Source organism: Maniola hyperantus, chromosome 23 (genome assembly GCF_902806685.2).
Source record: "Maniola hyperantus chromosome 23, iAphHyp1.2, whole genome shotgun sequence".
Taxonomy (NCBI): Eukaryota; Metazoa; Arthropoda; class Insecta; order Lepidoptera; family Nymphalidae; genus Maniola; species Maniola hyperantus.
Genome location: NC_048558.1, coordinates 1,835,509 through 1,861,585, shown reverse-complemented (window position 1 = coordinate 1,861,585; position 26,077 = coordinate 1,835,509). Strand labels below are relative to the sequence as shown.

The 26,077-nt window shown below is 38.7% G+C and overlaps 3 protein-coding genes across 27 annotated transcripts in view; 2 read left to right on the top strand and 1 right to left on the bottom strand.

Annotated features, from left to right (window-relative positions):
- The window catches only part of Itpr (Inositol 1,4,5,-trisphosphate receptor), a 99,374-nt gene extending 84,734 nt beyond the window's left edge, over window positions 1–14,640 (top strand). For all 14 annotated transcript variants that reach the window (XM_069506441.1, XM_069506436.1, XM_069506440.1 and 11 more), the window contains 9 exons: window positions 983–1,105; window positions 1,484–1,656; window positions 2,132–2,296; window positions 2,515–2,692; window positions 4,843–5,060; window positions 5,994–6,159; window positions 7,288–7,448; window positions 8,107–8,271; window positions 8,762–14,640. In XM_069506441.1, the coding sequence (XP_069362542.1) occupies window positions 983–1,105; window positions 1,484–1,656; window positions 2,132–2,296; window positions 2,515–2,692; window positions 4,843–5,060; window positions 5,994–6,159; window positions 7,288–7,448; window positions 8,107–8,271; window positions 8,762–8,854 (1,442 nt within the window). In that variant the 3' untranslated portion in view covers window positions 8,855–14,640. The remainder of the gene's footprint in view (window positions 1–982; window positions 1,106–1,483; window positions 1,657–2,131; window positions 2,297–2,514; window positions 2,693–4,842; window positions 5,061–5,993; window positions 6,160–7,287; window positions 7,449–8,106; window positions 8,272–8,761) is intronic.
- A 3,445-nt stretch (window positions 14,641–18,085) lies between these two features.
- LOC138403994 (trypsin CFT-1-like) lies at window positions 18,086–25,749 on the top strand. Its single transcript, XM_069506650.1, has 9 exons — window positions 18,086–18,156; window positions 19,333–19,451; window positions 20,220–20,305; window positions 20,688–20,752; window positions 20,958–21,157; window positions 22,082–22,241; window positions 23,032–23,183; window positions 23,411–23,494; window positions 24,966–25,749. Exons 1-9 carry the CDS (start codon window positions 18,120–18,122, stop codon window positions 24,972–24,974), a joined length of 912 nt encoding a protein of 303 aa, XP_069362751.1. The 5' UTR covers window positions 18,086–18,119; the 3' UTR covers window positions 24,975–25,749.
- The window catches only part of LOC117993172 (serine/threonine-protein kinase Wnk-like), a 63,546-nt gene continuing 61,515 nt past the window's right edge, over window positions 24,047–26,077 (bottom strand). For all 12 annotated transcript variants that reach the window (XM_069506442.1, XM_069506450.1, XM_069506451.1 and 9 more), the window contains 2 exons: window positions 25,743–25,905; window positions 24,047–24,258 (listed from right to left, as the gene is read on the bottom strand). In XM_069506442.1, the coding sequence (XP_069362543.1) occupies window positions 24,209–24,258; window positions 25,743–25,905 (213 nt within the window). In that variant the 3' untranslated portion in view covers window positions 24,047–24,208. The remainder of the gene's footprint in view (window positions 24,259–25,742; window positions 25,906–26,077) is intronic.

Genomic DNA, 26,077 nt, shown 5'->3' with positions numbered 1-26,077 from the left:
AAGGTACGGGGACAGGTTTACACGTCGACGTTTTGGTTTGCGAGCTTACTTAACCCACACGCATGCACGAACACATTCACGCACGGACACCTACTTCAAATAACTTACAATAGCCGGCAAGTAATATTGTACATCGCCCTTTAGAATGAGATTTCGGCTTTGTAGAGCATTGTATCTGTCACTCATACCCTATGTGACGTTTTGTCGGTCTCAACGACGGAGACAACGCTCTTTCTAAAGTTCGATAGGCAATGTTTTCTGCCGGCTACTGATATATGGCTGGATTGATGAATGTAGAATCACAGGCAGCTTTTAGATGGGGAGTTGAAACCGTGATCTTGGATTAAGAGAATTGCCGCAAAAACTTGTTGAATTGGGGCACATATTTTGTAAAACATTGTCTTTACTGAAAGGAAACTTAATCTTCTTTTATTGTTTCCACAAAACAAGCCATCATGCTATCCTTACATTTTTTTTTTTCAGAGAGAGCATAGTACGAAAATACTACTTCGAAACGATTACTAATAACCATAATAAACGAAATACCAACAAACATAGCAGTATTTTTCTTTAATAGTATTATTAGGAACTTTAATAGAATCATGCATGTAACGAAATATAATTATACCTAATAATAACTCCACAAAAATGATAACACGTACACAAAAAAAAACACTTGCACACAGAAAAACAATAGTATGCTAAACCTGATTAACAATTGGCTTAAAATTTACCAAAAATATACTGATTCGCATTGACACAACCAATACATGTTGGCATTCATTGATTTGTGTAAAACTGATTGTGATTAACTTTTAATATATTTTACTAAAAACGCTCGCGCACGTCTAATAATCCCGGAAAATCAAAGAGTTCCCACGGAATTTTTAGAAACCAAAATCCACGCGGACGAAGTAGCGGGCCAGCCAGTGAAATATGAATAAAGAACAAAACACTTGTAAATATTTGTTGTGTTACCCAGGTCAACCGTTCCTGTTCTGGGTGTCATCCTACATGTCTCTATGGAGCAACGTGCTGTTCAACTTCGCGGTACTCATCAACGTCATCGTCGCGTTTTTCTATCCCTTTCGAGAAGAACACCTCGGTAAGTTGTCAAACTCCCTCACACCATCCTTGTGGATATAGGTCTTTTTAGGGATCCTGTTGGGATAACCCAGGAAATACAAGGATCTTCATCTAATAGCTGTTACATGCAAAGGCAGGCCGCCTTATCGCTAAAGTGACCTCTTCCAGACAACCTTTGACGAAAGCACGGGTTGATGCAGCAACCGAAAGTGCCTTTCTTAGTGCGTGTTGTAGAAATTTCAAGATTTTAAAAGTGTTTTCCATCAATCCGCTTGACAGTCACGCAAGCAATAGAGATTTCTTCCAGCTCCCTGAGTTGTTATTACAAGTGGTATAGGACTTACGCCACGCATTGGCGATAGACTTGTAGATGAAATGGTCGTTTCTTGTTGTGTAGAACTTGGCCAACACCTCTCCCTCGTGGTGTGGTGTGCGACGCTAGCGGCGGGCGCGCTAGTGACGTGGTTGCCGCGCAGCTCGGGTGCGCGAGCTTTGCTGGCCACGGGGATAGTGAGACTGCTGTTCTCTGCCGGCCCGGAACCCACTCTATGGGCGTTGGGAATGCTTACTGTGAGTATGGCAAACCTTTATAGACTTGAATCATAAAACTTTTACATTTGCCGAGACTGGTATAAGACTCCTTAACATACCCGTCACTGGTCAACGGTCCCTAGGTCGATAGAAGAAACGTTGGATTGGCATCGCATCAGCGGTCTGTTAAGGGAGAATGCTATAGATCGTGAAGAGTGGAAGCGCCTTAGCGGGAAAACGGACCCTGGCGTAAGCCGGGACAAATATGCTAAGAAAATTCAGTCTTTGGTGTTGAAACTCCGTCACTTGACTTGTACTACCTTAAGATACAATCTTTATCGTTGCAGATTTATCTACAACTCGCTCTTGCCAGCGGCACGTGAATTAAAGTTTTTCTTTCTGGAACCCTTTGTTTTTCGCAGTAAAATTTATTGTAGATCCTTCTCCAGATACTTTAAGCCAGTCCAAATCGGTTAAATATGTTTTAGGATTTACGTAAAATAATTGTTTTCAGATAGTGGTGAAAGGTGTACACCTAGTTAGCATAATGGGCAATCGTGGCACATTGTCCAAGTCGACGAGAAGCGTGGTTACGGACCCTGAACTGCTGTACCATGGAGTCTACCTCATATTCTGCTTCCTGGGCATCTGCTGCCATCCGTTCTTCTTTTCTGTTCTGGTGAGATATCCTTCCGCTTTTATCGTATTTTTTATTTTCCAGAGTAGTTTTTATAAGATGCTCTTGCTCTAGATTGCAGCGCGTTTGCCAAGATGCCTATATTCACTCTTTTATTTAAAGTACTTAAGTTATATGTGACAGGACACGACGCCAGCGGTTTTTATTAGAAACGTTGAACAGAAACATATCGACTCCTAAATTATGTTTTTTTGTATTAGTTGCTGGACCTAGTATACCGTGAGGACACGCTACTGAACGTGATGCGGTCGGTGACGCGCAACGGGCGCTCGATCCTGCTCACGGCGGTGTTGGCCCTCGTGCTGGTGTACATGTTCTCCATCGTCGGCTACATGTTCTTCCGGGACCACTTCCTCGTCAGCGTCGACCGACTGGATGGTGAGTACAGAGGACATGCTACTGAAGGAAAACATCGTAAGGAAACCTGCATGACTGAGAGTTCCCCATAATGTTCTCAAAAGTCTGTCAATTCGTACTTGGGAAGCGTGGTAGACTATGGCCAACTCCTCATTCTGGGACGTGAGACTCGCGCTCAGTAGTAGGCCGGCGATCAGTGGCGTGCACAGGCCCGGAGCTCCGGGTATGCATGGGGAATACATCGCAAAAAAAAAAAAATTTAAAAAAAAATAATTAAAAAAAAAAAAAAAGATTGATGATACATACTACTATAAGCTGTGATAGCCTAGTGGTTAGGACGTCCGCCTTCTAATCGGAGGTCGGGGGTTCGATCCCGGGCACGCACCTCTTACTTTTCGGAGTTATGTGCGTTTTAAGTAGGTAATTAAATATCACTCGCTTTAACGGTGAAGGAAAACATCGTGAGGAAACCTGCATGCCTGAGAGTTCTCTATAATGTTCTTAGAGGTGTGTGAAGTCTACCAATCCGCACTTGGCCAGCGTGGTAGACTATGGCCAAACCCTTCTCACTCTGAGAGGAGACCCGTGCTCTGTAGTGAGCCGGCGATGGGTTGATCATGATCATGATGATGACTGCTATAAAAAAAAATAACATAAAAGCACATACCTACTTGCTACTCGCCAAACTCAGCTGATGTTAGGTACAATTTACAAGGAAGCGCTCGCCGCGCCACATGCCTAAAGAACCACCTCAAACATCCAAATAAGGGACTGATACTTTATCACTTTTTTTGTGATAATTGTAACAGTGGTACACATATTCCTTTGCGAATAATATCTAATTTTACGTTAAAGGGAAAAGAAACAAAGTTTTGTCTAAGTACCTTTTGTAAACACACAGCGCCATCACAAACTTCACATGAATAAACTTCCATTTTCCAAATAAGTAAAAAGTATTCTATAAATAAACCTTTATACAAACTTTTAAAATCACAAAACGAACTGGATTTCATTTACTTCACGTAGTTATATCCACAAAAACTCTATTTTTCACCAAAATAAAACAAAACACTGCACATTGAACGATTGGAAACAAAACAAGATGGAGTAGGTAATTAAAATTTGAGATTTTTATGCCAAAATATACCAAAAATCTCCTTAAAAATTGAATTATTCATAAAAGCTATTATTTATTTTGCAAGAAATAGTATTTAATTATTCAAGAACTATTGCAATTATCAATAAAAGGGCATAATGCTTTTAAATCTTTTATTCTTTTAAATAGGACGTGTTTTGGTTTATTTATTTGAATTTACGTTCGAAACATAAACTGGCAAGCTTTATCTTAGAATCTAAACCGTACTCAAATTTATGGAAAATAATATCAATACATTAATTAAATTGAAAAAGTATAGAATTATAATAAATATAGCTACTTATTTTGATTGTAATAGATTAAAAACTCAAATGCTTACATGTACAAGTACGAATTTAAACTCCGCGCGGTATTGAACTCTCTTGTGATTGGACAGAAGTCGTGCTTATTTCGCCCGTCAAAAAGGGGTCATTTAGGGTCATTTGACGCACACATTAACAAGTTCTAGGAGAAATGTCTCACACATCTAGACCCTAGAGTTGCGTAATATTACTATACGTGTAAGCGTGGATGTGTGAGTAAAAGCACAACTGGATTTTGCCTCTGATGACGCGTCTCGTCGTCCGCGTCATGGGAGAGGACTGATAGTAGTACCAAATACCGATAGATGGCGTTCACTCAAGGTTCATCGGCTAAGCTTACACCGACCGCGACCGTAGTTCGTGACTGTGATAGTGCTATGATTTTATTGCAAGGCGCGGCGAGCTATTTGACGAATTTTCAATTATTTAAAAAAAGATTCCAATCATTTGTAGATTCAAAATGCCAGAGCTTTACCAGAGTAAGCCAGGGTATGCTGAGCTTTTAAGCTTATATACTTTGCACGCCACTGCCGGCGATATGTTTCTAAGGTGGGCCATTGTATTGGAATTTTATATCTTATACTCTACAGGTTGAATATAATGATTTTAAAGTACTTTTTAAAAATATTTCTGGCTTTTCAATGCTTTTTAAGTCGCTTAATTTTTTTTTAAAGTTTTTTATTGTCTTAACTAAAGACGTACACGTATTGTAGATGACGACGACCCCCGTTTCGAGCCAGAAAAATTCACAAGCGACGACCCCGCAGCCAAGTACCAACGCACGGCAACTCAACCACACATCATATCCGTGGGGGGCGAGCTGCGGGAGAGGACCTGCGACTCCCTCATTATGTGCATCATCACGACCCTCAACTTGGGGCTGAGGAATGGCGGTGGGATTGGAGATGTGCTACGCTCGCCGGCTAGCTTTGTAAGTGCACAGGGTTACGATTTTCAAGAAATACATCCTGGTCGCGTAATTCACTTTGTGCATCTCGATATCACTCATATATTTCCAGTAACATTACTTTAAAGTAAAAAAAATTTTACAAAAAAAATAAAAACCGACTTCGTTACATAAACACTAAAAATTGAAAAATAATTTAATTTATTACCGAATATATTATGTATACAAGAGTTAATATTATAGTTCCATAATAATACTTTTTGGTGCCGGTGCCAATTAGCTTTAGCTGCGCGAATCGTCTAGACTTCATATTTTTATGGGACTCCACAATGGCACCTCATTGGCACCGACCCCAAAAAATATTATTATGGAACTATATTAACTCTTGTATACATAATATATTCGGTAATAAATTAAATTATTTTTCAATTTTTAGTGTTTATGTAACGAAGTCGGTTTTTATTTTTTTTGTAAAAAAATTTTATTTCACAATTTTTAGTGGCCCCATGGAATTATGCTATGACTGGTTAAAAATCTACTGTTTACTAAGCTATTACACTGATCGCGAGCAATTTACTCTTATCCGTTGAGGAGTTTCAGTATCTATCTTCGAAGATGTTCATCAGATCTTCACCAAATTGAAATGGGACCAACTTTGAAGTATACCCTTTCAAACAAAAAAAGAATTTTCAAAATCGGTCCAGGCGTTTTTGAGTAATCGGGGAACATACATAAAAAATAAAAATAAAAAAAATAAAAAAAAATAAAAAAAATCCGACGAATTGAGAACCTCCTCCTTTTTTTGAAGTCGGTTAAAAATGAACCTATAGGCTCTTGTTTTAAAGTCGTTTATTCACCACTACCGATTTTTATCTGGTAGTTTCCAAGGCCCCTGGTTATAGATGTATGGACAAACGGGACTAACAATAATAGATAACGTAAATAATTTATGTTTAGGAGCCGCTGTATGTGGGTCGCGTGGTGTACGACCTGGTGTTCTACTTCGTGGTCATTGTAATCGTTCTCAACCTGATCTTCGGTGTGATCATCGACACCTTCGCTGACCTGCGTAGTGAGAAGCAGCAGAAAGAGCTCATTTTGAAGAACACTTGTTTTATATGTGGTAAGAATATTTCTTTAATACGTTTGGGTAAAATAGCTCTTATTTCACTATTGTCTAAAACACCGTTTATTTAGACTATGGCGTCGATTTTGATGTTTTTACAGTATCATCTGCATGTTTTTAGGGTTCCGTAGTAAACAAGGAACCCTTATATTTTGCCATGTCTGTCCGTCTGTCCGTCCGTTCGTCCGTACGTCCGTCTTCGGTTAATCTCAGAGACTATTAGTGCTAAAAATCTGTAATTTGGCATGGGTATAAATATTAATCACGCCGACAAAGTGGTGAAATAAAATTGTGATAAATATTTTTTAGGGTAGCGACCCTACAAGTAAAGTGGGGATGATTTTTTTGTTCTCTTTTACCCCATAGTGTGGGGTATCGTTGAATAGGTCTTTTAAAAATACTGTGGGTGTGGGAACATCATTTTTGGGAGCAGTAGTATATATAATCAATTTTAAAGGAAATCTATCATGGCTAAGTAGGGATCATAGGTAGGAGTTATATCGGTTCTTGAGCATTGTGACTACGGAACCCTACACTTGGCCGGTTTTTTCTTTTTAATTTTGCTAAAAAAGGATGAACATGAATTTACATTTAAAGACTCTAAATTTTAGATCATACCTCTTAATTTTAGACCATATCTTGCTCCAAGTTTTAATGAGTCTGTAGATTTAGGTTCCTTTCCAGACCTAATGGAACATAGTAAATTGATTCCTCTTGTTAAATCGAGAGGTTTTGCTACCCCAGCTACCTGCGTCCGTATGGGATCCCTTTATCGTTAACGATTTCTCCAGCATTGTCACTACCCTATGATTGTAATGATTGTGATAGTTCTAATAAGTTTAAAAAAAAAGTGATTTTGTAAAGTGGTTATAATAAAAATAATACCCGGCTGAGTTTGTTGTGGGCTCTTCTCAGACCTGGGCGCGTTTAAAACCCTCGTAGCTGTAGTTTTAAGTTCGCGTAAAAATTATCACCACTATATCATCTATCTTACAAATGCAAACCGACTATCAAAAAGCGTATTTTTTTTTATCACTTTGAATAAACGTTTTGACTTTGACTTTGATTTATGACCCAGTTCCCACGTTCGTAATGGCTCAACTATACCGCATGTTTTCGCTTTAGGACTGAACCGCTCCGCCTTCGACAACAAGAAGGTGTCGTTCGAAGAGCACGTAAAGAGCGAACACAACATGTGGCACTACCTGTACTTCATGGTGCTAGTGCGGGTCAAGGACCCCACGGAGTTCACCGGCCCCGAGAGCTACGTGCACTCCATGATCAAGGTAATCCTCTCTTTTTGCATCATTGCTGCGGGTCTTAATCCGTTTAATAATTTTACAAATTTCAAAATTCATAAAATCCACATTCCCTGCCAGATTTAAGTTGGCTAACCATTTTTAAGTATCGATTTAACCAAAAAAGTATGTCAAATTGCGTCAAATGTGGCACTAGCTTGTATGAAATATACGTCACATCTGTATATTTCATACAAGCTTCTTCTTCTTTTCTTAATATATGGCTTTTTTCAGTGCCATGTCAGCACAATGCACTTTGCCAGTTTCAAGTAGCTTGAAGGAGACACAGAGGAGATTGGCCGGTCAAAATGTGCAGTTAAAATCTTAAACTGTTTACTGTAATAGAAGGGGTTAATTTATTGTTAGTGACATAATATACCTATTACATAAAATTATTACAACTGGAATCACAGAGCCAGACACACACACACGGAAAAGACAATAGAGATACAAGCTTCTATATTAACCGAGCGTTTTGACGTTTGATAGAAGTTTCTGATTTGACTAGTAGTCATCATCCCTATATTGATAAAGATATGAATCTTAAATGGCGAATCATTGGCTTCGCCATTTAAGATTCGTATCTTTATCACACGAGTTTTGTGGCTTTGAAATGGAGCCCTTTTGATACCATGGTCTCCTACAGAGTAACAACCTGGACTGGTTCCCGCGATTAAGAGCGTTATCGTTGATGGGCGGCGGGCAGGGTGAGGGTGGAGAGCTGGAGCTGCGCAACTTGCAGGCGCAGCTCGAGCGGGCGCAGGGCGCCGTGAGAGTTCTCACCGACCTACTCACAGATTTGCGTGATCAGGTGAGTTTCACTTCAGACCTGACAATAGTGAAGTCAGTAGTAGTAGTATTTTTTTTTTTTATTATTGAATGGTTTACTAGCGATTTTAACATAAAGTAGTAGTAGTATTGGTAGTTAGGCCAGTGTTAAGTCAAACAACGATGTCCAGTTTACGAAATCGATCAACAGTTTCCCTAACCATGTGACAGTCGGGCAAACTGCATGCCAAATTTCAGCCCAATCCGTCTTTTATTTTGAACTGTGCCGTGTGCGTCGATAGATCAGTCAGTCAGTCAGTCACATTTTCCTTTCCTTACTAATGTCCTTTTATATGTTTAGATTTTATTGAACCCCTAGCCAGGCCTGCGTTGCAATGCCAATTTTTTTAAAGTAAGTGGAAACGCTAAAAAAATTAGTCCACGTGGAAAATTCGCCGACATCACCGGTGTTCAATAGTGGACCAGCGACGGTTTTTATCTATGGGTTGAAGAAATTAATTGCTATCTTTCAGATGACGGAGCAACGCAAGCAGAAGCAACGCATCGGTCTACTAAACTCCACGTCGACCTATCTGCAGACCATGCAGATGAATCTGCCGCCGTGAGGGAACCCTATACAGAACTCGAACAATGATAAAATATAAGTTTTACTTTGGACTCTTTTCTATCCTGACTCTAGTTAAATATTGGTACTGGCGCCGATTCTGTTATCTTTCTCTAAACTAAATTTAGAGTATCTGCATCTTTTTCCTTTTAATATTGCTAAAACGGGACGGAACATGAATTTTACATTTGAAGATTTTAAATTTTAGTGCGCATTTTTACGCCTTAATACGTCGATAAATATCAAGCGCATATCAAGTTACGAGTCTAATCAGCACTTCGATTTCAGAAAGCCAGCGTCAATCATTATTAGAAACGCAATCGTTGTGATTGGCTGAATTTATGGTGTTCTTGTAGCAACAGTGCATTGTAGCCAATAGTGAGCGAGCGTCAACCAATCAGAGGATTGCGATCGTCACACTGTAAATGTCATTTTACTGTAATCGAGCAGCTGCACGATTGCGGTAGAATGACAGCTAGAATGTCACGATCGCAATCACCTCTGATTGGTTGACGCTCGCTCACTATTGGCTACAATGCATTGTTGCACCAAGAATCGCACAAATTTAGCCAATCACAACAATTGAGATTGTAATAATGATTGATGCAGGTTTTACGAAATCGCCCTACACTATAAGTCATTCAAAGTCATGTTCCGGTACATATTCTTTTGAATATCAGTTAAAAATCGCACAATAACATTAATTAATATTAGATTCTTGCTCAGACTCGATGTTACTACGACTAAGTTTAATATCAATCGAGATACGTATAAAATTCTAAATGTTTCTTAAATATACGCCAAAAGGTAGTTATGTACACAAATTAAAACTAAATTGTAAAGTTTAAAAATCCTTTTCGAAGAGAATCAGAAAAGTATATAAGTCGCGGCACGGTAGTCTAGCGCTAAACGAAACGTGGGATAGCTGCGCATGGGTACTGTCGCACACGCAATACAATCATTGCTTCAATTTAAAAGTATTTAGCTATTTATGAAATAACGTAATGATTTATTTTATTTCTTTAATAGCTATTAATTAATTAAACAACTTTGGAGATTGCCCATTTTCTTAGGAGCTTTGGGCCCCCCCCTAATATAATTGTTATGTCACCAAGGTTTTAATTTTATTTTGTAGACAAATAATTAACTCTTTATATTCTGCAAACGATTTCTATTTATTCACCCTGGTTATAAAGAAATCTTATTTTTTATATTGCTGATATTGAGGTTATATTTAATTAATATTTCTTCAAAATAAATGCATGTTTACGATTCTAACTGTAATTGTGGATATTTTCAATAATAGAGTGAAAAAAAGTCGTTATAAAACATAATCGTAAAAAAATAACACATTTAAAAAAAAAAAATTTAAGTTTTGACACGACGCCACAAAAGAGGGCCCGTTCACGGGCGATCTCCTTTAATTAAAAACAACAAAAAGTTAACCAAACAACTATTGCATACCATTATAATGGTAAATACAATGTGACCTGACTGCTGTAACCACCTATAAAACGTGTATTTGCAATAATAAATTATGATTATGATTATGAACAACAAAAATTAACAGCAATAACAATACAATTCAGACAAGACTGTACACTGGAAGTGCGCAGGGCATTCCAGCAGTGGCGTGCAGGTCATAGAGGCATAAATGCACTGCTTACCCCAGTTGAATAGCTCAATGCATATTTTTCATAATGACCTGCCAGTAAAACAGGCTCCTACTTAACTAGTGCCTACCCTGGCTTCAAACCCTGTGCACGCCACTGCATTCCAGCTATCTCCACGTTTCGTTCAGCGCTAGAGTCTAGACCAGTGTTTCCCAAACATGGTTCTGTCATGGCCCGGTAATTTTCACACACACTTTTAAACCATTAGGTAAAATACCCCTTACGTAGATTTACGACGTGTCGATAGAAATGTAGGTAATATTTTTAAAACAAGGCAGGTATGTGGCGACCCGGTATTTTAATTTGATGGCCCAGTACTGGGTCGCGACCCAGCAAATGGGAAACGCTGGTCTAGACTAACGTGCCGCGACTTATACCTTGTAATATATTTGGATAGAAGAATAATAATTGTACCTATATTAAATTGTAGACATTATTTTCGATTTAAAACCTTCGAATAGATCTGTAGTAATCATGTGATGTAACGGATTTGATAGTGAATATTTTAATGTTTAGAAGTTTCTAAATGTTTCTAGTAGAAGATAGCACTAATTCCTAAAAGAGGTTTTTGTACCTACTTTTATAATTTAAGTTTAGTTAAAACGAGACAGAGCTATCTCTCACATAAATCTGTCTCGTTTTAACTCAATCTTAAGTAACGATTAGCGACTCTGAGTGTGGCTGTTGGTCATATAATTTTCGAAGAATGTTTCTAAGTAACCTATCGAATGATCATCTGATATATTTCGGCCGTAAAGGGATTTGAAAGTACCGGTAGGTACTTTAATAAAATATCTATATTATATTATTTATGTTCAGGTATAAAATTTGGTACAAAAAACTAACAACCAAAAGTAAGCAATAATTATATAAAAATATTTTTCAATAAAATTGTAAGGCTTCTATATATTATTATTATTTATTAGTATTTTTAAAATACTTGAAGGGTAATGAATTATTAGAACTTTAAATAAATAATATTTTGTTGTTATTCCTAAGAACAATATTTTCGTAGTGTTCATACATAGTTTAGACTTGTGGTTGTTGTGTGGGGAGTGTTATCATTTTGAACTCTATTGCAATGTATGTAAAGTTTCAAGTTGCTTAGAAAGTACGTTACGATAATATAAACTTTTCAAATCCGATGATCATCATGATCAACCCATCGCTGGCTCTACTGAGAACCGGTCTCCTCTCAGAATGAGAAGGGTTTAGGCCATAGTCCGCCACTCTGGCCTTGGCAAAGTTAACACACATTTGAGAACATTATGCATCTCAAGCATGCTGTTTTCCTCACGATGTTTTCTTTCACCGTTAAAAAGTATTTTAATTGTTTTAAACGTACATAATTCCGAAAAGTTAGAGGTACGTGCCTGGGGTCGAACCCCCGACCTCCACCGACTAGGAGGCCAACATCTTGATAATTCTATTAAAAAGAAATTCTATACTTACCTTACCCTTGTTCAAAATAATTATTTTGGACCTCGAACGCTCCCCAAAATTAGTAATTTCGTAAGTGCAATATTTTATAGCTCAAAGTATACCTATACATTATTAGTATACTGTAGTTAGATGAAATTTTGAATTTTAATATAAAAATGGGGCCGATTCTCTTGTACTCAATCTCTAGACTAAACTAAATTAACATGTCTAAATATAGTGATATCCTTTTCCGCAAGCAACATTATGAAAGGGATAGCAATAGATTTAGACGTGCCATTTTAGTTTAGATTAGAGATTGTGTACAACGGAATTAGTCACAATGTTTTTAGAGGTCTTACGATTTTTGTGTTTTATAAATTATCATCTTATACAAGGTTTTTCGGGTAGAGGTACTTTATTAATAAGTTTTACTATATTACTAACGCTTCGTTAGTAACATAATTACTAAAAAGTAAGTGAGTCGTAAATCATTAAAAAGTAAAAACGAATCCAAATATATCCCATTCAAAAATGTTATTCATGAAATCATGACATTTGGGGTTCAAAACAGTGAAATCATTTTCTTATTTCATTCTTTTATTTTGATGTCCTTTTTTAATGAATTCTCTAAACGTTTTCTGTAAAAATATCATAAACTAGCTTATGCTCGCGACTTTGTCCGCGTGGACTACACAAATTTCAAACACCTATTTCACCCCCTTAGGGGTTGAATTTTCAAAAATCCTTTCTTAGCGGAGGCCTACGTCATAATAGCTATCTGCATGCCAAATTTCAGCCCGATCCGTCCAGTAGTTTGAGCTGTGCGTTGATAGATCAGTCAATCAGTCAGTCAGTCACCTTTTCCTTTTATATATTTAGATTTTTGCAATATCAAGTTAGTCCCTTTCTGAAAGACCTTGTACTATCTTCATATATTATCATAATTCATAATTCTAGCTAGTTATCTGTATGGGATATTACGAATTATTTGTTACTACTTATAGGATACCCTTAATAAGAGCTTCGACATTTAGGTGTTATATCTAGTTTTAGGTATATACAGGCTGATGTATTTAAGGTGATACAAAAATAACTATTTTATTTTATTACCTATTATTTTTATGAGTACTGACTATCTGACTGCTACTAAACCTACAGACAATTTTGAGAATCTAGTGACATCCAATTTTTTAGATCGACTTTTGTTTTTTATTTAAATTAAAACTTTCACTTTCGTGAGATCGTAAATAGATCAGCCTGTATATTAGGTGTCCATTAGAGTTGCGATGCGTTTTAAAATCCGCAAATTTGAATTTTAATCTATCAAAATCCGGTGCGAAATTAATCCGCAGTGCGCGCGCTTGTGCGCTTGTATTTAGTTGTATAGTTCACAGATTTTGCAGGGGAAAAACGTACGGAAATTTTCCGTGGTGCGCGCTAGCTCTTAGGCTGAGATCTATAGAGCGCACTTTGACTTTGCTCAGACTTAAGATTGAATTAAAACGAGACAGATTTATGTGAAAAATATAGCTCTGTCTCGTTTTAACTCCGTCTTAAGTTTAAGCAAAGTCAGAGTGCGCTCTATAGATCTCACCCTTAGAGTTTAAATGATGGATTCTGCATTAAGTCGTAATTTCGTCAATTACGATTGATTGGTGGACCCATAGCCAGATATTTGTCATGCAACCAGTCAGCAACCAAGTTATCCGTCAGTCACAACTCGCAGCCAACGCGCTGTTCGCGAACGCCTCGCGGTTGAGACTGCGCGCCGCGCACGCCGCTGCTCGCACAGCCAAACTGACTACAAAACCTATCATTCGTCTAATGGACACATTAGGAGATATAAATAATGCGTAAAATTTAACTCCTGACGCGCCATTTTAACTTTTTGTGTCAAAAGTACGATTTTAGTCCTTATTTTAAAGGTGAACGATACTTTTGACATGGCAGTTGACCCATAGAGGAGTCATTTTTAACGGACTATAATTAATTTAAATTTATTCACTATTCCTCGTTGGTTTTTAGAACAATATCAAATATATTTTTATTATTAAGTATTTTAAATTTTATTACGGTTTTGATTGGATTTTTAAATGAAATACCTAGTGCCATTGTATGAGTACCAATAGATTTTAAGGGTTTTGAATACAGTTTTAATGTTTCTATTTGTCACTGATAAGCAGAAAACTATATTTTCTAAGATTTATATAGATAGGCCCTCATAGATAAAACACCAGAGGTAAAAAAATCAATTGACCAGCAAAATTAGTATGATTCTGTCGAAAACTGGACGGTCAGACACTTAGATTGTGTTTTTGGTTGATAATATTAATAACACAGAATTAAATTGTATATCTTGTGAAAAAAAATTGGGAATACTTTGAAAAAAAATTGAATTACATTTCATACGATATGGATTCGTTCAATATTCAGACGCATTTATTATGGAATAGGCCTATCTATATACGTTGACCGATGTATAGTAAATACTCACATTTTCAGAAAGCTCTGACCAAGAATTTCACTGAATGTATGTAGAAACACTGGACGTATGTATCAAAATGCGTGTCAATTTTCTTGTTTGATAAAAATAAATTATAATTTTTATATTTATCAATATAATATGTGACAATTAAGTATACTAATTACATACATATTTACCGATTTTCAGAATAAAAAAGATTCCGACGAATTGAGATTTTCAGAATAAAAAAGATTCCGACGAATTGAGAACCTCCTCCTTTTTTTGAAGTCGGTTAAAAACCGACGTTAACGATAATATAATTTACTTATGAAATGAAAATTCTGGGTATTTTCGTTATTCTGGTGCACACGACATTTTTTCATAATTTTCTAGCCAGATCAATGAGTTATATTTAACTAAAATGCTGCACCAATCCGCAATGCTTTGACCGGTCTAGTCGGTCTTTGACACACACACACACACACACACACACACACACTGACACGCAGTTTGTACAAGACTCAACAAGTCAAGAGTGACTCGTCCAGTGTAATAATTGGTCTGAGTTAGGAAGTCTTAAATCATCTGTTACTTGTACTTGTGTGTTAGTGAAATCTTTTAAACTTAGTAAATGTAGGAAATCAAATCTGCTTGTAAAGTGGATTTCATATACATATTTTATACTATAGATAAATAATTTAGTTACTGTTGGATTTTAGGTTATGATGATTTTAATATGTACTTAAGTCATTCGGTTATGTTATTTTCAAAAAATTTAATACTTATTGTTACTTATATTTCTCGAAAATTCTTTATACTTTTCCTTTATTACTAATTTTTACATTCCTTCAGCAATTTTTTTAAATCTTCAATTTTATATATTGTATCGGTAATGTACAAAAGAAATAGAAATAGAATACGACTTACGAGTATTTAAGAAAGCGTGTTTTTATAAAAATCTATTGTCTATTCTATTTTATATTGTGACTAATACGAATTTAACTCTTCAATTGACTGACCAAAATTTATTTATTAACTATTTTCTCTTAGTAATTTTGTAATAATAAAGATTTGTACTACTTAACTTTACTTACTTAATTTGTCTTATTAATAACCGAGTGTATAGCTGATTAGTAAAATAATACCGGTTATTTGTAACTCTTTTCAGGATCTATTTCGTATAGGTATCCACCCTAAAAACCACTTTAGGATATTCGGAAACGTATCCATTCACTCTGAACGACAAAAGTATAATATTTTATTTTATTTTATTATAAAGGCACACAAAACAGGTTTCAGCTATAAATGGTCCAAATAAAAATAAAAAAAACAATAGATTAAGATCTAAGCGGATTTTACCCCCTAGAGTGGCTATTTAAGGTGGATTTTCGAAGAGGCCCTTTTGAGAAAGCCCGCAGTGGTAATGGTAAGTTGGTAGGTCCTGGATTCGATTTCCAGGAGGGACAATTTGGAAATTAATAATTTCTACCAACCTACCAAGCAACCTACCCTTCCTACCTCCTACCTTCCTACCTTCTCTTATACGTTTGTTAATAAGACAAATCATAAATCTATCTCTCGCTATATTCTATACATTCCTAATGTATTTCATATATAACATTTATATAAGTATACATTTCAAAGGATCTGTGTCTTGGAATCTTTATATAGTTCTCAATTTTATTATACGAATAGATGTAAGTGGTAGTTTATGTTATAGTATGTTGTTTAAGAAGTAAGGAGTTTGTTGCGACGGCGCAATGAGTTTGTTTATGGAAAAATAAAAATATGGCACAAAAATTACTTTTTGGTTTTCTTTATACTTAGTACCTACCTACCCACCAGCTTATAGAGTAGACTATAGTTTGCGTTTCAAATGTAAAGACAGACAATTTTTAAGGTTCCGTACGGCTTTACCTGCACACTCTAAAACAGATTTTAATTAATTTTTATGCAAACTAGTTTTTGATTTATCGTGCAAAATGCCGAAAAACCTACCTTCACATTTTAAACGCAAATGTAAACCTGCCTCTTGATTGATTGTGAATACCAGCAAGAATGTAAAAGGTGCACAGTAACGCGGCAGAAAGTAATGTACATCTACCTTTAGAAGGAAATAGCAGATTAGTAGAGCGTTGTCTCTGTCGTTAAGTCCGACAAAACGTCATGACAGAGACAACGAGGACGATGTAGGTACATTACTTTCTGCCGCGTGCAGTTAATGCCTTTGCGATTGTTTTAAGAAATTGGATGTATTGTATAAATGAGTAGGACGCGACAGGTATAGATGGCAATCATAGAGGGAACGCACAACTCCCGCACTAACCGGGTGCGGGTGACGTGGGGGCCCGGGCGTCCCCCCGCCTCATATCCCGATAGACATCTCGACCTGTCGCTGAATATAAGTATTATTTACAAAAATAATAATTGACGCCAAACTTCTTGAATGCCCTGATGTGGTGGTGACGAGACGCATACTTAGTATCAGTAGGAAGCAGTATAAACACCCACGCGTCCCACGCAGCCATCAGTATTATAAATGCGAAAGTGTGTTTGTATGTTGGTTTGTCCTTCAATCACGTCGCAACGATGCAACGGATTGACGTGATTTTTTGCATGGGTAGGTAGGTAGGTACAGATAAAGACCTGAAGAGTGACATTGACTTTTTATCCCGGAAACTCAAAGAGTTCCCACGGGATTTTTAAAAAACCTTAATCCACGCGAACGAAGTCACGGGCGTCAGCTACTTTGTGGTATAAAGGGATTGCGCAGAGAACGTCAGAGCATTTCAAGAAGTTAGGTGTTACCCACCAGCTGATATCCTGATCTAGGTACAATTAATTAGAAAGGCTTGTTATCAATTTTGTAATGGACAATATGTTTAATGTGAATCATCAATTGAAGAGTTTTATCTAGGGAAGATGCATAGAACTGGTTCAGGTTTGATATGTTATCATATCACTCAAGAGTACCTCCCGTACAAGAAGACGTAAATTCCAACTCTAACGCCTTACCACACACATAGAGCTTCCTCGGTTCTCATTCATTAGGCTGCCTCCAAATTGAAGCGTATAGAACGTGCGATTTGAATAAGTAGTGATTTGATAATGCGCGTTGGTCGTAAGTCCACAGCCTAAAAAGACGTGTTCTGTTGAAACAAGAAAAAACGATGGAACAAAAACCATTACGATTAAATATTATGCAATGTTTGAGCAGAGACTGAAGAAAATTCAAAACAAAACATTTTCATCACTTGATTTTTGTTCCTATCCTTTCACTTCTGAATGAAAGACTCCTAGTTGAGCTATTGCTAAAGATCTGTTAGAATCTCTATTTCAAGCAGAGTATGGTGTTGTTCATAACTGAATTTCGTCAAATGTGTGGTTTATAGCTCTTCGCCACAAAACCGACGAGATTCAAGTTATTATAGACTTCCCTTTATTGTGATCTCGCCTGGTGTTGATGTGATCTAAGATGGAAGCAGGCTAACTTGGACGATGGATGGTAGCTAAACAAGAATTTACGAACGTCGTGAATTTACGATGGTAAGGAACTCCTTTTATTTTTGACACAGTGGTCTGATACGTTGACAAAGGGGAAAGTTATGTACCTATAGCTGCTCCCCATCGATGGGTGGTGCAATTGATTGGTTATCTACCGATAAGAGAACAACTCGATCGACAGTCGAAGATTGCTGATCGCGAAAATGTGGCGTGTCGGTGTTTTATCGATATTTATCGCGAGTGAGTATAATTAGTAATTAATGATTGATTACTTAGCAAAGTGCCACTAGTGTTCATAACAAAGGGATTTCAGAAATTATATGAAAAAAAATTGTTCAAATCCGAAACGCCAGCGCATTGCTATTGGCCCAGGGCCCCTGGCTATCTTCAGGTTCGACTTCTGGCCTAAACTAGTTTTCCATCCTTGTGCGAGGGGGTGCCTGAATTCTTAATAGGTACTTAAAAGCTACTTAAAACCTTACAGTACCTATTGTTAAATACTTTTTTAAAGTGCAAACACAACATATAAGTGATCTTCATGACCAAACCATCGCCGGCTCACTACTGAGCACGGGTCTCCACTCAGTAAGAGAAGGCTTTGGCCATATTCCACCGCTGGCCAAGTTCGGATTGGCAGACTCCACACACCTTGGAGACCATTAAATATACCTTATCCTTCACTATTGAAGCAAGTGATATTTAATTTTTTTTAAACGCATATAACTCTGAAAAGTTAGAAGTGCGTGCCCGGGATCGAACCCGCGACCTTCCGAATAGGGGGCGGACGTCCTAACCACTAGGCTATCATGGCTTTTTGTAATAATTTATGTTCAAAGTTAATGCCTATCTCTTTCTTTGCATGAGTGATGAACAGATGGAACAGTCATATTCCTCGAGCTAATCATAAGATCGTAAATTCTTTAATAGGTAAGTAGGTACGTTATTAAAGGAAATCAGGCTTTATTTTAATACAAATTTAGATCTATTTTAGTTGTTTTACATTAGGTAAAAACTTTTATAATATTATAAAGTACTCCACTCAAAATAATGACAAAGATTAGATTCGAGTAGGTACTTACCTATAGGTACCTAGTTATTTATCTTGTAATTATGGGTTTTCCAAAATTCCAAACGTTTTCTAATTTTAGGTACGTGACACACATCTCTTCCATATAGAATATGTCCTCCCGACCGAATTTTGATCACAATGGCTAATCTGCGCGTTTCTATGTGTCTATGTTTGCGCAGACACTTAGTGTCTGCACAAACATAGACACTCTATTCCCTCACTCTTATAGCCCGTTGGGATAGAAATCCAACACGACCGGAGAGATCAGGTGCAGGACCGACGGCTTTACGTGCTCTCCAAGGCACGGAGAGCACGTAAAGTTTACTTTTAAATTACTTTTTTTACAGCATTGCACGCGCAAGACACTATCAAGACGTCAGAGCTGTCCAGCGCTGTCGAGGACCCAAGCACTAGAATAATTGGTGGTAACACTACCACCATAGAGAAATACCCCTTCGCTGTGCAGGTTTGAGCCTTTTCCAGCCTTTGTAATAGATTTTTAGTAAATACCTACTTATCTAAGTACAGTCATTATTTCTGTCTCGATTGGATGATTACTGTGGTCGAGCTCCGACACTCGCTCCATACAAACGTAGTAATCGTAGGTAAAGAGAGCCTCAATAGCTCAACCGGTAAAGAAGTGGACTGAAAACCGAAAGGTCCGACGGTTCAAACCCCGCCCGTTGCACTATTGTCGTACCTACTCCTAGCACAAGCTTGATGCTTAGTTGGAGAGGTAAAGGAAATATTTTTCATTTAACATGGTTAATATTGGTTCTTTCTTTAAAAAAATGAAAATGATGATAAGTAGGTAGGTATACCTACTTAAGTACTTAATATTTAACCAATGAAACTCGATGTGTTTGTTGACACTTTCTAAAAACTTTATCAGATCAGTAAGGTCCTAGTACCTAGTTATCATGTTAAATACACGGGTAAGATTTGTATGTAAGTTCTTGAGACTGTAACTTTGAAACCGAATGGCAATATGAAAAACTACAGACATAGGTGCTTACTTAGATTTATTTAAATACTTAGTTCCTAGAATGTATCTACTTAAGTACATTGAGTTTGATTGGTTACCTAGTATTCAAAACATGAGAGCCAACAAATTTTTGTCTGCAATGAGTCCGGACTGCAGATTATTTGTTCTGACTTACTTAATTCGTGATTGAAAGTGAGAGCCGTTGCTCTCCCTTACTCAATTATTTATGTTTTGTGTAATATTCTACAGATCCTGTACAACGCGCAGCTGTCATGCGGCGGCGCTCTGATCACTCGCCGGCACGTGCTGTCGGCCGCACATTGCTTTATTGCCACGTAAGGACCGTCTACCAATTTAATTAAGCAATCTTAAGTCGCTAGGAGCGATGGCCACTAAAACCGGAACGTTATAGATCGCAAAAAGCGTAGGTAGTGTGGGGCGCTCCCCAGCGCGGCGCGGTGGACTGACGATATAAAAATGGGTGGCTCAAATAATGATGAAGCAGCTTTCTCAAGCAGTGTGCAATTATTTACTTAGTATAATTATTATAAAAGACTACTTATAAATAGCTTATGCCCGTGTTTTCATGCACGTGGACCATATAATTACTCCCAATAAGTAGATATATTTTACCCCCAAGGCCCCAAGGGGTTGAATTTTCAAAAATTCTTTTTTGTACAGTAGTTATATATTATATAGCTATATATTTTCCTTCAGAAACGGTCAGCAAGTCAGCCCCGTGTATTTCAGTGTCAGAGTTGGCTCAACGGATCTGAACAAGGGTGAGTGGTTCCGATTTGGTACTCCTTCCAGTTGTAGTTTTTCTTTATTGGGTAGGTAGCTCTAAATTAGTATAAAAGGGCTCTTCTAGGCAAGCACGCTCCATCTTAGGCTGCGTTAGCATCACCATTTGCCACCAGGTCTGATTGCAGCCAAGCGCTAGTCTGTAAATTTTTAAAAAATGCAACCTTTCAACTCATCTTCCAGGTGGCACAATACATTCGGTATCTGAAGTTATAGTCCACCAGTCCTACAACACGCCAGTCCGGGACTATGACATCGCTGTCATGACGCTATCATCGCGTGTCACATTGTCCAGCTCAGTGGGCACGGTGGCCATACCCGCCCCTAACGTGCGGTTGCCGGACTACGCACTAGTCACCACTGTTGGGTGGGGCAGGACTAACGTGAGTATAACGCGACTATGACTCCGTGTCATATTGACCAGTTCAGTATGTAGGTACTTACGGTTTAAAATACCCGTGGTCTGTCCGTCACGTGCGCTTGGCCTTTAAACACAAAGTGAGACCAGGGTATCTAATGAGAACAGGGTCTCCCTATGTAGCGAACTAAGTAAGTAAACAAATCAGAACGCCTGCCAAACTAGTGCTGTGGGTTCAGCGACAACGGCCCAAACATACAGCTTGTGTGTATTTTTCTCTCACCAAGATCCTCTCCCATTCTTTAGCATTCTTTAAGGGTGTTCTAATATTCCCCTTTCCTCTCCAACTGAGCGTCAAGCTTGTGCTAGGAGTAGGTACGACAATAGTGCAACGGGCGGAGTTTGAACCGTCGACCTTACGGTTTTTAGTCCACTCCTTTACCCGTTGAGCTATTGAGGCTATATTCATTACTAGATGACGTCCGTGACTTCGTCCGCGTGGATTTAGGTTTTTAAAAAATCCCGTGAGAACTCTTTAATTTTCCGGGATAAAAAGTAGCCTATGTCTTTCCCCGGGATGTAAGCTAACCCTGTACCAAATTTCATCAAAATCGGTTGAACTGTTGAGCCGTGAAAATCTAGCAGACAGACAGACAGACACACTTTCGCATTTATAATATTAGTATGGAGTATGGATATAGTATCTAGCGAGAGATCAGTTTTACGACCAAAATATATTTTTACAAATACAAATACAAATACAAATTATTTATTTGCTGATTGTAGGTACATTTATAAGTTGTCAATTACAATTTTTGTTTCGAGCTACAATCTACCATACTATGGTGTGCAAATTTGAATAGGTACACAAATAAAACTATTAATAGGAATCCTTACTACTTATTAAATCCTTACTATATTTAAGTAAATGGTTGAATATTGTTTACAGGCATCAATAGCGCAAGCATCCCCGGTGCTGAACGAGGTTCAAATCTACAAGGTGAATCAATCAGTGTGCGAGGTGCGCTACGCGTACCTGCAAGAGATCACCGGCGACCCCTACCCCATCACTGACAACATGCTCTGCGCTGGACTCCTCGATATAGGAGGTAAAGCAGACAACTGTGGCTCTACCGCGGTTGTTTGACAGCTACAATGTCACGATCGCAATCATCTCTGATTGGTTAATGCTCGCTCACTATTGGCCACAATGCATTGTTGCAACAAGAATCGCACAAATTCAGCCAATCAGAACAATTGAGATTGTAATAATGATTGATGCAGGTTTTAGACAATCGCCCTGCTGGAGTACGTGACACTTGACAGTGGAGAGAATGTATTTATTTGTACATTTTGTGTTTTCATTTAATACCTATAGTCCGCGATAGGTTGAGATGGCAATCGGGGTATGAGGCGGGGGGACTCCCCGCACACCCGCACGTCACCGGGTGTGATGCAGGGTCGTAGCTAGAGTTAAATTTATTAACACTAGCTACTAGGTACCCAAGACTTTCTAACTTAAAACTGAAGTACAGACTTGTTACTAGTTGTCCAATGTATGTTCATTCATATAGATTCAGCGGTCACCAGTGAAACTAAACGCGTAGTCAACTTCGTTATAATTGTGCGTATGCCATTATGAACGTGCGAACTGAGACATAAATCATTTTAGCAGACCTTTCGCTCGCTCTTACAGGCCTTATGGAACTGGAACCTGATGCTCTGGTGTTGTGTAAAAGTAAAAAAAAAGGATTTGGCGATACCCTACCACATATTATATCCTACCTACCTGCGTTCGATCGGCATCCATTTATCGATAACGACTTCTGTGGCATGATGATGATTTATGACTCAGTTCGCACGTTCATAGTGGTTCAACTATAATTTTTTTTTTATCAGGTAAGGACGCGTGTCAGGGCGACAGCGGCGGGCCGCTGATACGTGGCACCGTGCTAGTAGGCGTCGTGTCGTGGGGCTTCGGGTGTGCGCAGCCGCTGTTCCCCGGAGTATACACACGAGTGTCTGCGTTTACCACGTGGATTAATAGCACGGTAACTATGGAAGATAGAATCGAAGTAAGAATTTAAGATTGTGTAGGCGTCCTTCGTCCATAGCACGACCAGTATTACACCTTACAGGGCAAAGTCTAAGGCACCAGAACACGCGGCGGACGCTGTACATTACTTTCTGCCGCGTACTGTACCTACTTTTGCTAACTGACATTTTGTATGGTGCGATACTACTTCCATAGATTGCAATAATCATTAACAATTCCCAGGTGTCCGGGGTGCCGCAAGCTCGCATCAACGCTGCGGCGTCCATACAACTCAACTTGATAGTACTCACAATTGGACTCATGTTCGTAAGTATTTCTACTTTCTTACAGCTTACGTTGACTAAGAGTGAGATCTATAGAGCGCACTCTAACTTAGCTTAGACTTAAGACAGAGTTAAAACGAGACAAAGCTATATCTCTCACATAAATCTGTCTCGTATTAACTCAATCTTAAGTCTGAGTAAAGTCAAAATGACTTTGTTCAGACTGAAGATCTCAGCCTAAGACTGAGGCCTCACGATGCGTTGCGGCGCCGCACCGCTGTTGATTTGAGTATTGTGTGGCGTTGCCGCTCCGGCAAAAATATGGCGTTGCAAAGCACCACCCCTCCCCGCCTCGTCTCTCTGGTCCCAAGTCCATCGCGCGTGCGGTGCGGCGCCGCACGACGTCGTAACGCATCGTGTGGCATGGTACAGCGACTTTATGTAGGATGACGCCGACATTTCACATCGACCTTTAGAAAGAGGTTTCGGCTTCGTAGAGCGTTGTCTCTGTCACTGGTACCCATGTGACGTTTTGTCGGTCTCAACGACAGAAACAACGCTAAAAGGGAGGTTAAAGAAAATGAAAGCACTGCAGTTCAGGATATCACATATGAATATTTAATGAATGAATGAACGTAAGGTTGTAATGATATATAGTATAGACATGTTATGTATAGTGGCGTTATGTTACAGTACGCGCGTACAGCACAATAAATAGGGCGTGTATGTGTGTGTGTGAGGTGCGTGACGTCACGCGTCACGAGCGCGCCGCACGCACGCTCACCAGCACCAGCTGCCGGCACAGCGCTGCAACAACGGACACACACTTTATAGATACACAAATCAAACAAAAAAATTAATTAACCATTTTGTCACGAAATGTGACAATTAACTGCGGTGCCGTAAGAATTTTATGTTTCTCATATTAGCTCTAGCACGCCATCATCGATAAGCGCGTGTTACACATGCTAGTTACTCGCACAAAAGCATATCAGTTGCAAGCAAGAACGAGCTACTCGCATGTGTATCGAGGTTTTGCCAGTAGCTCGCATACCAGTACAAGGCATACCAGTAAATCGCAAGGTGTTTGATTTTTTCACCTATAGGGGAAGTGGGACGGGGGACTCGCATGCCAGCTACAAGCATGCGAAACACGTCGTAAAGCGTTTGCTAGTAACTCGCACATCGTACTACTACTAATCCAATTTCTCTCCATATTCTTTTTTTGCGTCTATTCCTTGCTTTCAAAAGTTTCACTATTATTACGACAGATGATATATATCAACACTATTTATTTCTTCATAAAATATATTCATTTTGTGATCTTCGACTCGCACGTCACTCGCACGGTACGCAGCCTTTCTAGTAACTGGCATACCTGTTACAAGCAAGTGACATTCTGACATTCTGCTAGTTGCTGGCATGCCAGCTTACCAGCACCTAGCATGCCATGAACTAGCATGTGTATCACGGGCATTAGCATTAGTAATTCACAATTTTGTTTTCATTTACAGATTAGATAGTAGTCAGCGAAGAAACTCGGCGTCTGCATGTTACAAGTCATCCCCAGCTGCGACAACCAATCGCATGCATTCAAAAGTTCCTAATTTATTTCTAATCACTCATAGGTCATGCGAGTGAGATAATAACCATAAGCTAGAAAGAGACATCACATAATTCTCGCCTCGTCGGAAAAAAATCTGGCTTCCGTGTTACTAGAATGACGTGTGACAGACTCTGGGATCGGATCTTGCAAAAAGTTTAACTATTTAGGTAGTCCGTATTGTTGCCCATATGTGTGAGCGAGACAGATCTTGCTTTATCAGAAGATTTGCTTCTGTAGGGTAGCCCGCCACACCCCACGGCTTCTTTACCGCACTCACCAGATTATATCACTCTCGCATTTTTCCAACTGCCTTCCGCCTCTTTGTCGTCCACACATACACACATAAATTAGAAAAGGATGATCTTTATCGGTGAGCGCCTCATCGATAAGACGTCCGCTCGCAGGACGAGACCTGCATCCAGCAGTAGACTATCGGTGGAGAAGAAGACGATGACATTTTTCCAACATTCTTTTATCTCTTTCTCTCTCATACATAAATACATAAGCTAGAAGAAGACGCCACCTTTATCGGTAAGCGCCTTATTGATGAAGACGTCCGCTCGCAGGACGGCTTGCAAGAGACCTTCGCCCAGCAGTAGACTATCGGTGGAAACGACATCAATGACTTTCTTCCAACATTCTTTCTCTCTCATTCGTTATCACATAAGTTAGAAAAGGACGTCACCTTTGTCGGTGAGCGCTTCATCGATGAAGAGGTCGGCCCGCAGGTCTGCGGCCACCGCGTCGCGCAGTAACCGCGGGGGGTTGGCGCCCGTCGCGCAGCCCCCCTCCACCCACCCGCTTCCTTCAACTTCCCGCCATTTCCCTAGCTCTTCGCTAACGGAGACCTAAAACAAATGTTCAATTATTGTTTACTAGCTTATGCCCGCGACTTCGTCTGCGTGAACTACACAAATTGCTAACCCATATTTTACCCTCTTGAATTTTCAAAAATCCTTTCTTAGCGGATGTCTACGTCATAATAGCATGCCAAATTTCAGCCCAATTCATCCAGTAGTT

Excerpts from the sequence above, each read along its gene's own strand:
- LOC138403994 (XM_069506650.1), top strand. The coding sequence starts at position 18,120 with ATGTGGCGTGTCGGTGTTTTATCGATATTTATCGCGA. Across the intron at positions 18,157-19,332 it reads TTTATCGATATTTATCGCGA|CATTGCACGCGCAAGACACT; the intron begins GTGAGTATAATT and ends CTTTTTTTACAG. Across the intron at positions 19,452-20,219 it reads AATACCCCTTCGCTGTGCAG|ATCCTGTACAACGCGCAGCT; the intron begins GTTTGAGCCTTT and ends AATATTCTACAG.